General features: G+C 39.4%; 1 protein-coding gene across 6 annotated transcripts in view; it reads left to right on the forward strand.

The window, feature by feature from the left end:
- Positions 1–14,409, forward strand: part of Kcnip4 (potassium voltage-gated channel interacting protein 4) — a 1,160,852-nt gene that overhangs the window by 1,142,092 nt on the left and 4,351 nt on the right. For all 6 annotated transcript variants that reach the window (NM_181365.3, NM_001433864.1, XM_087582369.1 and 3 more), the window contains 2 exon segments: positions 12,306–12,413; positions 14,258–14,362. In NM_181365.3, coding sequence (NP_852030.1) covers positions 12,306–12,413; positions 14,258–14,362 — 213 coding nt within the window.

Genomic DNA, 14,409 nt, shown 5'->3' on the forward strand with positions numbered 1-14,409 from the left:
AGACCTTGTTAGCACTGACAGTTTCTTAGGCTTCTTTTACTTGTAACTATCTTGACAAGTTTGAGGAAGCATTGTTCAGGTATTTGGTAAAATGCCCTTCAGTTCAGATTTGTATGATGGGTCTCTCATGATTAAATTGGGGTTATGGGCTTGGGAAATGAGAGTGCAGGGGGAGAGGGTATTTCATCACACAGAATGAGTACACTGTCAAAATGATTTATGTTTGTTGATACTGACCTTGTCTGCCTGCCTAAAATGGCATTTGTCAAAGTTCATAATGCAGTGTCTACCCATTTGCAAAATGATGCTCTTTAGAAAGAAGTCATTGCATATTAATGAAATGTAAAGGCACCAAAGGATGTAACTTATTTCATTTGGAATTCCACACGGAGAATCTGTCCTTCCTTCTCCAGACATCAATAAAGGAATACAACACATGTTTATAGCACATGGGCACATGGGTATTTACATTATATCTTGCATTAAAAGCAAATGTGACCCTACTTACACTGTTGCTCACACAATTCTGTTGTGGTCAATATGAAAATTTACTTCCCTTTCACCTTCCTCCATTAAGTCAATTAATGAGACTTAAATGCATTGAAAATTACCTGTCACACGATTTTCTGTGTTAGTAAGGTCAGGGGTCCCACCTTAGAACCTGTTCAGTGGCCAAGATTTGAAACCAGTATCTGTGGCTTTCAGTCTGAGGTCATAACATGAGACATAGAGCAGCAAACCACTGAACTGAGAATAGGACCCCCGTTGAAGGAATCAGAGAAAGAACTGGAAGAGCTTGAAGGGGCTCGAGACCCCATATGTACAACAATGCCAAGCAACCAGAGCTTCCAGGGACTAAGCCACTACCTAAAGACTATACATGGACTGACCTTGGACTCTGACCTCATAGGTAGCAATGAATATCCTAGTAAGAGCACCAGTGGAAGGGGAAGCCCTGGGTCCTGCTAAGACTGAACCCCCAGTGAACGTGATTGTTGGGAGGAGGGCGGCAATGGGGGGGAGGATGGGGAGGGGAACACCCATAAGGAAGGGGAGGAGGGTGGGGGATGTTTGCCTGGAAACTGGGAAAGGGAATAACACTCGAAATGTAAATAAGAAATACTCAAGTTAATAAAAAAAATTATAGTTAAAAAAAAAGAACTGCCAGAAAGCCCTTTTTACCCACTCCTGTCTTCTAATAGCATTTATATCCACAAGTATATAGAACCTCATTTCTCTGACTTTTTAGACCATTTTCTTATTTGTTTGTTTATCCATTCATGTAAGGAATTATGATTTGCTCACACTTTCAAACGTTCTACAGTGGCAGTAAGAAACCGAAGTGGAGTGGAGCCTCTCCTTCACATTCCCTCACAACTTTCCCTACAGTCAGTAATTGATGTGAGGCACATGTTCCTACCTTGATAGCCTCCATGAATATCCATGAATTCACAGGCCTTGGCTCCACTCCAAGCTAGAAAGGAAGCCTGGAATTTGAATCCGATGTCTGGTTCAGTTTCCAGCACTGCTGCTCCGAGCTCTGTGCTGTCACATCCCTGAGCACCCATCTGTAAAGGAAAGACAATAGTATTCATTCCTTAGGCTACATGAGGCGACTGGCATCATCCAACAGAGACCTGCTGAGCCAGATGTCCCCTCAAATGCATACTCTCTAGTCATTATAACATGGAAATTCTGTGTCTCAGGACCACTTACCCACTGGTGCTGCTTCCCCCTGAAAAGAAGAATTGTGAGAATCACAGAGAAACGTTTGCTGCAGGATCGTTTCTAACAAGGAAACCGTTTAATTAATTTACATATCCAACAATAGGAAATAATGAAGTGCTCTATATCCATCACTGCACAATGCCGCAGACTTTGAAATCATGCCGGTACTGAAAATAGAGTTCACTGCCCATAACATTGTAGAAAAATAGTGAGAGAAAAATGTGCATTATTATGATAACTTCAAGTTCTGGCCCATGGTTGCATAAAATCACATTTCCATTCATGTGTGTTTGTATCTCTGTGTGTGGTGGATTGTCATTTAAAACATGATTCTTGGGACTGCAGAGACGATTCGGAAGAGCACTGCTTGATCTTCCAGGGGTCCAGGGGTTCAGTTTCCAACATCTAATCTGGGGTTCTCAACTATCTGTAACTCCAAATCTAGGGGACCCAATCCCCTCTGCTGGTCTCCAAGGGCAGTGCATACAAGTGTCACCCAGACATACATGCTGGCAAAACATACATAGATGAAAACAGAAATCATTTTGAAAAAATGTTGAAAATGTGATTCTTGTTGTGGTTCAAAATGTTCAGAAGCCATATGGCTACATTATATCAAAATATAAAGCTACTCCTTTTGGTAAATATGATATATTTTTATGACTCAATTATCCAGTTACTTCTACGATGTCAGGAAGGATTTTCAAAAGTGTAGCAAAAATACCTGGAATATTAAATTAAACATAGCAAATAATATATGATATGATTAATAAATATTAAAATGCTAGAGAGCCCCTGGGCAGCACCCCACGAGCAAACCTGAGCCTCGGGACCACAGGTAAGACCAAATTTTCTGCTGCAAGAAAGCTGCCTGGTGAGCTTGGGACACACGGAAGCAGAATTTCTCTAGGACCAGGCACGTTCTGTGTTTACCAGAAGTCCCACACCCGCGGATCCCGGCCCGCAGCAGCTCTCTGCTCCCAGACCCGGTGAGAGAGAGACCCAACCACCTGGTCAGGTGGGCACTCCTGAGGCTGCAGAGCAGAAGAGACCACCAACACTGCTCACCAATGCCCACATCCCTGGCCCAAGAGGAAACTGTATAAGGCCTCTGGGCTCCCGTGGGGGAGGGCCCAGGAGCGGCAGGACCCCTGCCAGAGATACCGCCGGAACCTGAAAGAAACAGACCGGATAAACAGTTCTCTGCACCCAAATCCCGTGGGAGGGAGAGCTAAACCTTCAGAGAGGCAGACAAGCCTGGGAAACCAGAAGAGACTGCTCCCTGCACACACATCTCGGACGCCAGAGGAAAAAGCCAAAGACCATCTGGAACCCTGGTGCACTGAAGCTCCCGGAAGGGGCGGCACAGGTCTTCCTGGTTGCTGCCGCTGCAGAGAGCCCCTGGGCAGCACCCCACGAGCAAACCTGAGCCTCGGGACCACAGGTAAGACCAAATTTTCTGCTGCAAGAAAGCTGCCTGGTGAACTCAAGACACAGGCCCACAGGAACAGCTGAAAACCTGTAGAGAGGAAAAACTACACGCCCGAAAGCAGAACACTCTGTCCCCATAACTGACTGAAAGAGAGGAAAACAGGTCTACAGCACTCCTGACACACAGGCTTATAGGACAGTCTAGCCACTGTCAGAAATAGCAGAACAAAGTAACACTAGAGATAATCTGATGGCGAGAGGCAAGCGCAGGAACCCAAGCAACAGAAACCAAGACTACATGCCATCATCGGAGCCCAATTCTCCCACCAAAACAAACATGGAATATCCAAACACACCAGAAAAGCAAGATCTAGTTTCAAAATCATATTTGATCATGATGCTGGAGGACTTCAAGAAAGACATGAACACACTTAGGGAAGCACAGGAAAACATTAATAAACAAGTAAAAGCCTACAGAGAGGAATCGCAAAAATCACTGAAAGAATTCCAGGAAAACACAATCAAACAGTTGAAGGAATTAAAAATGGAAATAGAAGCAATCAAGAAAGAACACATGGAAACAACCCTGGATATAGAAAACCAAAAGAAGAGACAAGGAGCTGTAGATACAAGCTTCACCAACAGAATACAAGAGATGGAAGAGAGAATCTCAGGAGCAGAAGATTCCATAGAAATCATTGACTCAACTGTCAAAGATAATGTAAAGCAGAAAAAGCTACTGGTCCAAAACATACAGGAAATCCAGGATTCAATGAGAAGATCAAACCTAAGGATAATAGGTATAGAAGAGAGTGAAGACTCCCAGCTCAAAGGACCAGTAAATATCTTCAACAAAATCATAGAAGAAAACTTCCCTAACCTAAAAAAAGAGATACCCATAGACATACAAGAAGCCTATAGAACTCCAAATAGATTGGACCAGAAAAGAAACACCTCCCGTCATATAATCGTCAAAACACCAAACGCACAAAATAAAGAAAGAATATTAAAAGCAGTAAGGGAAAAAGGTCAAGTAACATATAAAGGGAGACCTATCAGAATCACACCAGACTTCTCGCCAGAAACTATGAAGGCCAGAAGATCCTGGACTGATGTTATACAGACCCTAAGAGAACACAAATGCCAGTCCAGGTTACTGTATCCTGCAAAACTCTCAATTAACATTGATGGAGAAACCAAGATATTCCATGACAAAACCAAATTTACACAATATCTTTCTACAAATCCAGCACTACAAAGGATAATAAATGGTAAAGCCCAACATAAGGAGGCAAGCTATACCCTAGAAGAAGCAAGAAACTAATCGTCTTGGCAACAAAACAAAGAGAATGAAAGCACACAAACATAACCTCACATCCAAATATGAATATAACGGGAAGCAATAATCACTATTCCTTAATATCTCTCAATATCAATGGCCTCAACTCCCCAATAAAAAGACATAGATTAACAAACTGGATACGCAACGAGGACCCTGCTTTCTGCTGCCTACAGGAAACACACCTCAGAGACAAAGACAGACACTACCTCAGAGTGAAAGGCTGGAAAACAACTTTCCAAGCAAATGGTCAGAAGAAGGAAGCTGGAGTAGCCATTCTAATATCAAATAAAATCAATTTCCAACTAAAAGTCATCAAAAAAGATAAGGAAGGACACTTCATATTCATCAAAGGAAAAATCAACCAAGATGAACTCTCAATCCTAAATATCTATGCCCCAAATACAAGGGCACCTACATACGTAAAAGAAACCTTACTAAAGCTCAAAACACACATTGCACCTCACACAATAATAGTGGGAGATTTCAACACCCCATTCTCATCAATGGACAGATCATGGAAACAGAAATTAAACAGTGATGTAGACAGACTAAGAGAAGTCATGAGCCAAATGGACTTAACGGATATTTATAGAACATTCTATCCTAAAGCAAAAGGATATACCTTCTTCTCAGCTCCTCATGGTACTTTCTCCAAAATTGACCATATAATTGGTCAAAAAACGGGCCTCAACAGGTACAGAAAGATAGAAATAATCCCATGCGTGCTATCGGACCACCACGGCCTAAAACTGGTCTTCAATAACAATAAGGGAAGAATGCCCACATATACGTGGAAATTGAACAATGCTCTACTCAATGATAACCTGGTCAAGGAAGAAATAAAGAAAGAAATTAAAAACTTTTTAGAATTTAATGAAAATGAAGATACAACATACTCAAACTTATGGGACACAATGAAAGCTGTGCTAAGAGGAAAACTCATAGCGCTGAGTGCCTGCAGAAAGAAACAGGAAAGAGCATATGTCAGCAGCTTGACAGCACACCTAAAAGCTCTAGAACAAAAAGAAGCAAATACACCCAGGAGGAGTAGAAGGCAGGAAATAATCAAACTCAGAGCTGAAATCAACCAAGTAGAAACAAAAAGGGCCATAGAAAGAATCAACAGAACCAAAAGTTGGTTCTTTGAGAAAATCAACAAGATAGATAAACCCTTAGCCAGACTAACGAGAGGACACAGAGAGTGTGTCCAAATTAACAAAATCAGAAATGAAAAGGGAGACATAACTACAGATTCGGAGGAAATTCAAAAAATCATCAGATCTTACTATAAAAACCTATATTCAACAAAATTTGAAAATCTTCAGGAAATGGACAATTTCCTAGACAGATACCAGGTATCAAAGTTAAATCAGGAACAGATAAACCAGTTAAACAACCCCATAACTCCTAAGGAAATAGAAGCAGTCATTAAATGTCTCCCAACCAAAAAGAGCCCAGGTCCAGACGGGTTTAGTGCAGAATTCTATCAAACCTTCATAGAAGACCTCATACCAATATTATCCAAACTATTCCACAAAATTGAAACAGATGGAGCACTACCGAATTCCTTCTACGAAGCCACAATTACTCTTATACCTAAACCACACAAAGACACAACAAAGAAAGAGAACTTCAGACCAATTTCCCTTATGAATATCGACGCAAAAATACTCAATAAAATTCTGGCAAACCGAATTCAAGAGCACATCAAAACAATCATCCACCATGATCAAGTAGGCTTCATCCCAGGCATGCAGGGATGGTTTAATATACGGAAAACCATCAACGTGATCCATTATGTAAACAAACTGAAAGAACAGAACCACATGATCATTTCATTAGATGCTGAGAAAGCATTTGACAAAATTCAACACCCCTTCATGATAAAAGTCCTGGAAAGAATAGGAATTCAAGGCCCATACCTAAACATAGTAAAAGCCATATACAGCAAACCAGTTGCTAACATTAAACTAAATGGAGAGAAACTTGAAGCAATCCCACTAAAATCAGGGACTAGACAAGGCTGCCCACTCTCTCCCTACTTATTCAATATAGTTCTTGAAGTTCTAGCCAGAGCAATCAGACAACAAAAGGAGATCAAAGGGATACAGATTGGAAAAGAAGAGGTCAAAATATCACTATTTGCAGATGACATGATAGTATATTTAAGTGATCCCAAAAGTTCCACCAGAGAACTACTAAAGCTGATAAACAACTTCAGCAAAGTGGCTGGGTATAAAATTAACTCAAATAAATCAGTTGCCTTCCTCTATACAAAAGAGAAACAAGCCGAGAAAGAAATTAGGGAAACGACACCCTTCATAATAGACCCAAATAATATAAAGTACCTCGGTGTGACTTTAACCAAGCAAGTAAAAGATCTGTACAATAAGAACTTCAAGACACTGAGGAAAGAAATTGAAGAAGACCTCAGAAGATGGAAAGATCTCCCATGCTCATGGATTGGCAGGATTAATATAGTAAAAATGGCCATTTTACCAAAAGCAATCTACAGATTCAATGCAATCCCCATCAAAATACCAATCCAATTCTTCAAAGAGTTAGACAGAACAATTTGCAAATTCATCTGGAATAACAAAAAACCCAGGATAGCTAAAGCTATCCTCAACAATAAAAGGACTTCAGGGGGAATCACTATCCCTGAACTCAAGCAGTATTACAGAGCAATAGTGATAAAAACTGCATGGTATTGGTACAGAGACAGACAGATAGACCAATGGAATAGAATTGAAGACCCAGAAATGAACCCACACACCTATGGTCACTTGATTTTTGACAAAGGAGCCAAAACCATCCAATGGAAAAAAGATAGCATTTTCAGCAAATGGTGCTGGTTCAACTGGAGGGCAACATGTAGAAGAATGCAGATCGATCCATGCTTATCACCCTGTACAAAGCTTAAGTCCAAGTGGATCAAGGACCTCCACATCAAACCAGACACACTCAAACTAATAGAAGAAAAACTAGGGAAGCATCTGGAACACATGGGCACTGGAAAAAATTTCCTGAACAAAACACCAATGGCTTATGCTCTAAGATCAAGAATTGACAAATGGGATCTCATAAAACTTCAAAGCTTCTGTAAGGCAAAGGACACTGTGGTTAGGACAAAACGGCAACCAACAGATTGGGAAAAGATCTTTACCAATCCTACAACAGATAGAGGCCTTATATCCAAAATATACAAAGAACTCAAGAAGTTAGACCGCAGGGAAACAAATAACCCTATTAAAAAATGGGGTTCAGGGCTAAACAAAGAATTCACAGCTGAGGAATGCCGAATGGCTGAGAAACACCTAAAGAAATGTTCAACATCTTTAGTCATAAGGGAAATGCAAATCAAAACAACCCTGAGATTTCACCTCACACCAGTGCGATTGGCTAAGATCAAAAACTCAGGTGACAGCAGATGCTGGCGAGGATGTGGAGAAAGAGGAACACTCCTCCATTGTTGGTGGGATTGCAGACTGGTAAAACCATTCTGGAAATCAGTCTGGAGGTTCCTCAGAAAATTGGACATTGAACTGCCTGAGGATCCAGCTATACCTCTCTTGGGCATATACCCAAAAGATGCCTCAACATATAAAAGAGACACGTGCTCCACCATGTTCATCGCAGCCTTATTTATAATAGCCAGAAACTGGAAAGAACCCAGATGCCCTTCAACAGAGGAATGGATACAGAAAATGTGGTACATCTACACAATGGAATATTACTCAGCTATCAAAAACAACGAGTTTATGAAATTCGTAGGCAAATGGTTGGAACTGGAAAATATCATCCTGAGTGAGCTAACCCAATCACAGAAAGACATACATGGTATGCACTCATTGATAAGTGGCTATTAGCCCAAATGCTTGAATTACCCTAGATCCCTAGAACAAATGAAACTCAAGACGGATGATCAAAATGTGAATGCTTCACTCCTTCTTTAAATGAGGAAAAAGAATACCCTTGGCAGGGAAGGGAGAGGCAAAGATTAAAACAGAGACTGAAGGAACACCCATTCAGAGCCTGCCCCACATGTGGCCCATACATATACAGCCACCCAATTAGACAAGATGGATGAAGCAAAGAAGTGCAGACCGACAGGAGCCGGATGTAGATCGCTCCTGAGAGACACAGCCAGAATACAGCAAATATAGAGGCGAATGCCAGCAGCAAACCACTGAACTGAGAATAGGTCCCCTATTGAAGGAATCAGAGAAAGAACTGGAAGAGCTTGAAGGGGCTCGAGACCCCAAAAGTACAACAATGCCAAGCAACCAGAGCTTCCAGGGACTAAGCCACTACCTAAAGACTATACATGGACTGACCCTGGACTCTGACCCCATAGGTAGCAATGAATATCCTAGTAAGAGCACCAGTGGAAGGGGAAGCCCTGGGTCCTGCTAAGACTGAACCCCCAGTGAACTAGTCTATGGGGGGAGGGCGGCAATGGGGGGAGGGTTGGGAAGGGAACACCCATAAGGAAGGGGTGGGGGGAGGGGGATGTTTGCCCGGAAACCGGGAAAGGGAATAACACTCGAAATGTATATAAGAAATACTCAAGTTAATAAAAAAAAAATTAAAATGCTAATATAAATGAAAACAATGATATTCTTCATCATTTTAAAGATACGTAAGTATTTAACACATGCACATGCTATAAAATATATACAATATCTATAATGTATTTAAGATCATATGTATGTTTTTTATTATAAATATGTGTTCATACACATGTTAGAATAGAGAGAATGGAAGTATTTAATACTAGTAGGTATTAGACTTATGTGTGCTCACAGTATTTTCCAGTACAATTTGAACAGTTTTGTAAAATTATGTATCAGATTTATAATTGTATTACACAAATTTATGAATATTGCTTAACATTTATCAAATGCTTAAAGGTCACCAATGAGATTAAATCAAAGAAATTCTAATTTAGTTTAGTGTAGTCTCAATCACTTCTCAAGACTCTAAGTTATTTTAAAAGATATTACTGTTTTGGTCAAAATAAGTAAGCTATCTCTTCAATAGGATAAAGTCTTGTGAAACATATATACATATCTGTACATAGATAGATAGAAAAGCAGATAATTGCATACATAGTGCTATCTTTGGTTCCACAAAATGTAATGTCAATTTCTTCCTGAAATTTCATCTTCCAAATATTTTAAAAAAGAGTATAAGTACTATGGAAATCTGACCTACTTGGGGAGGACGTGGTAGGGAAAAATGAACCCTTTAAAGTTAATGAATTTTTTAAACCATGCAAGGAAGAACAACTCGATGCATATACAAATGCATTAATGACTTTCTATGCTGATTCTGTCACCTTCACAACCTTTAGTGAGCCATTTAATGTTTCCCATCAGGACTTAGTTGCAGCCACCTCCCAATGGGTTGCTCGAAGCCAGGGTGGTCTTTGACTGGCAGAAGTCAGAAAGATGAATGCTCCGGGAATAGTAAGCAGCCTTGAGGCACAGAGTAAAGAGCTGCCAGATGAAAGAATGGCCATTACAGTACAAGACTAAGTAATTACTAAGGCAGGCCTTGCTCTCTGTGATCTAGAGAAGAATCTACAATAGCCATAGTCTTGGTTAGTAATGACTATGTTTACCAAGTACATAGCAAAGCAAATATAAGAGATAGATGATGGATGGATGGATGGATGGATGGATGGATGGATGGATGGATAGATGGATGGATGGGTGGATGGAAGGAGGGATGGATGGACAGTTGGATGAGAGAGGCAGACAGGGAGAGACAGAGACATATAGGGAAAGAAAATCAAAATATCACCAAATTGTGCTCTAAAAATCTCCAGTAGAAATCAATTGAGGAAGTCTCTTTAAGGCAGGCAATTGGATTTCTCAGTAGAGAGACTCCTGTTCGGAAGTGTAGCCTTGGATGAGGTTTCCAAGACCAAGAACAGTAACACCAGGAAAGTAGTATCATCAAACTGAGCTCTCACGGACATCTACCAGAAACTGGGGAAGTTGAAGTTGTAAGCTGCAGTTTCCACTCCTTTCCCCTTTAGGACTTTTGATAACACAGAATAAAGAACAGTAATCCTGTTGGGAATGGTTTTGCTCGAGCTATTTTTAATAAGATAGTTTTATTCTGGGGCTGTCACAGGGTTAGGGCAGGAACCTATTTCCAGCCAAAAGACCGTGGAAGTCTGCTCAAGATGTTTAGTACTTAGGAAGGTGTGCAGGAAAATCAGAGTGCTTTCTCTAATGACAATAGAAGTTATGTGATATTTATGAGCTCATAGGACTGAAAAGGCCAGAAATTGTTCTGACTACACTAAGGGTGGCTCAGGATATTGGCAAGGTGCTCTCAGCAGCCCTTGAACTTCATGATTGAATGTTCTTGTCAGGCAAGGAAGAACATCTAATCTTGTTAGCATTCCTTCCAAGAGTCCAAGAACTTCAAGATCACTCTTAGACTTGGAATGGGTTCAATAATGTATCAGCCATAGATCTGATGGTCTTGGCGAAAGAGGTGACACAAATGTCCTGTCTTTGTCCAGGCCACATTCCATCACTATAGCCAAAGATGGTGTTGGACTTTCCTACTGTTGTACAGACTATAAAATAGAAGCCTATCCAAATGAAATATCCTTTTACTAAGAAGACAAACTAAAAGAGTCCTTGTGGTGAGATAGGGATTTGCTTTCAATCTTTCATCTTTGACTAACTAAGGATAAATTAAGTGCCGAATAGCGTATTAACCTACCATCTATATAAAGAAAAGGGGGGTGTATATAAACACACATGTCATATATAGTTACAAGCTTTTCTTGAAATAGAAATAGCTAAAGTCATTTCAGAAGAAGAGGACTTTCACCAGACATCGTACATAAATTTTAATTTGTGAGCCACATGCTAAGTGCCCCAACAACTCCACCACTGAAGAAATAAAAAATCTACTTAAAAACTAAACTGGGACAGGAAAACAGCTATTAAATGATGGAATGCAGAAAAGGAGATAGAATACAAGTTCACCCAAAGGGCAACTTTTAGATTTCCCTTGTTTTTTCATCCATAACAAGAGACTAACATCCTGGAGATCAGTCATATTGTGATATTGACTTTACTTTATATAACAACAAATACTTGTGAATTTTCTCTGGTTAGCCTGGTTCCTTTTCACTGTAACCAAATCCATTTCAACATTAGCTGAGCATTCCAGAGAGTTAAAACAGACTTTCATGCCCAGCGCCCTCTCCAGGGACTGTTAAAATATCTTAATTCTTTCAACCATCCTAAAATCTTTATGAGTTAGATACTGCCTTCATTTGTACAGATAGGAAATTAAAGACAAAACGATGCTAGGATTAGAGTCATGCATTCTGGATCCAGTTTTTTCACAACTGCCTATGTGTCAATTATAACTTTTCATCTAATTAATGATTACAGACTTTCTGTTTCTTAGAGATACTCTACATTTCTTACCAGCGAATATTACTTTTTTCTTAAAAAAAACTGTGTGTGTGTGTGTGAGTGTGTGTGTGTGTGTGTGTGTGTGTGTGTGTGTGTGTGTGTACACTCTGTGTGTACTTATTACCAAGGTACAATTTCTAGTACCATGGTTAATTTAGCCCGGGATGTAATTAGATGAAAATGTTAAAGGCTAGGGCATAGTTCATACAAAGAACCCTGAGGAACTTAAGACTGAAAACACAGTAGTAATTTTGGAAATGTGTTCAAAACACCAAGCATTGTTAATTTTACTACTATCACTTAGCAGGGAATTTTACCAAGTTCTAAATTCTATTTTTATTGCTTTTTAGGATTTCATCAAAGGTCTTTCCATTTTGCTTCGAGGGACAGTACAAGAAAAACTGAACTGGGCATTTAATTTGTATGACATAAACAAAGATGGCTACATCACTAAAGAGGTAAAGAGATGGCATACCAATTCAGTTATCCTCTGAGCCAGTTTTGCTCAACTTCAAAATAGTAAACAATTTTAATGGTTACTTTAAAATTACATTTTAGGAAATCAAAAATAATTTAATGTGATTTTGATAGTGATAAGACACACTGTAATAAAATTAATTGGAATGGATAGGATTCATTCGTAATAATCTCCAAAGAAAACACAAAACACATCAACATACGTTATATTCTTTTTTTTCTGCTACTGATATGGGGAAAAGTTGGGATCCTTGGGAGTAACAGAGGCCTTCTCATATCAAGTGGACAATAATTTCAGGGGGGGGGGCGAGGATCCCAGAAAATCAACAGCTATCAAAGCTACAGCACCCAGTGGTTGTCTGGTGTTTCTCTTTCTTGTAGTGGAGCAGGACAATGGTGGGGTCTACAAGCACAACTGGAGAGATCAATGAAAGACATTCACAAATTAAAATGCTAGTTTATTAAGATAATTTAAAAGAGCAAGACAAGGGAAGGGAGGAAGGTAACTACCCTTCGTGAAGAATGTAAGACTAAAAGAACATTCTCCTTGAAGCCTGGGCATACTTAATGGCCTTTCCCTGGCATTAATAGCTTGAATGAAGAAAAAGTAGATATGAGAAAAAGTACTCAGGTCCAAAGACATAAATATACCTTACTGGCTACACAGAGTCACAGTGCCAGGACACTACTGTTTGATCAGTCACTGGCGGAGGATACATGGAGTCAGTTACATGTTATTAAGGAGTGCTAAATTTAAGACTTCATAAATAGGTGCACTTCTTGAATATTTAGTATAGCATGAGTATTCATTGCCTAAGTACCTCAAGAATACTGACGTATCTAGAGAGCATTAGGAATCGTCGCCCTTCTCAGTTGAACCATTCTTTTGTTTGCTTCAAAGCTGAGAACTGAACAGAGTGCTAATGTTCTATCTCTTTCTTCTAACATCTTATAACTAACTTATCTTAGCACTTATCTATGTTAAAAACATCCTTTATATTTTCACTTATTTTTACAAACTGCTTTATCATCTAATCCATATTCTCTAAAGTAAATATGAATAGAACTGTATCATCTAATTAATCTAGGATATATTTCATGCTAAATATTAAATATGAACTAATGACATGGCAAAAACTAGATTTTATTTTAAGAGCTAATAATTTAACAAAATGTTAAAGTACTTCCTAGTTAAAGTATTTGAATCTGTATTCTTGTGTGATTTCTTTAGTTAAAGCCAAAACAGTAAAGAAATGATAAAAACTGCAAGAACTTTTATTAATTGATTGTAATCAGCAGTTATAGTTCTAAATCTAAAATATTTCCAATAAACAGAAATCAGCAATCAATAAAATGTGTAATAATAGTTCAATAAAACAAATTCTATGTAGTTTTTAAAAATCAAAGCATTGGGTTTGGGGGTTTAGCTCAGCGGTAGAGCGCTTGCCTAGCAAGCGCAAGGCCCTGGGTTCAGTCCCCAGCTCCGAAAAAAAAAAAAAAAAAAAAGAAAAAGAAAAAGAAAAAGAAAAAAGAAAAAAGAAAAAGAAAAAATCAAAGCATTAAGTTAGACTATTCCTTTCCCAACCAACTAAGATACGTGGGAATCTACTTCCTTGCTAAACTGAAGTCTCAGGATTGTTACATTTGGATTCTACTGCTTTTTAGGCAAAGGGCCGTTTGTTGGCGGTCAGCCAAGCAAAAGGCACCCCATAAAGAATTTAAGACACAAGCAAATGAGACACTATGAACAAAATCTCCTAACGCATCTTAGATAGGCTTCTTTACCCTTGCTGTACAGCCTCACATGAGTGCCTTTCCATTTCAGGAAATGCTGGACATAATGAAAGCAATTTACGACATGATGGGGAAATGCACATACCCTGTCCTCAAGGAAGATGCTCCCCGACAGCACGTGGAGACATTTTTCCAGGTGGGGTGAACGATGTGCGAGAGGAAGGACGGTATTAGTAGATTCCC

Source organism: Rattus norvegicus, chromosome 14, assembly GCF_021556685.1.
Source record: "Rattus norvegicus strain SHRSP/BbbUtx chromosome 14, alternate assembly SHRSP_T2T, whole genome shotgun sequence".
In the NCBI taxonomy this organism is placed as follows: Eukaryota; Metazoa; Chordata; class Mammalia; order Rodentia; family Muridae; genus Rattus; species Rattus norvegicus.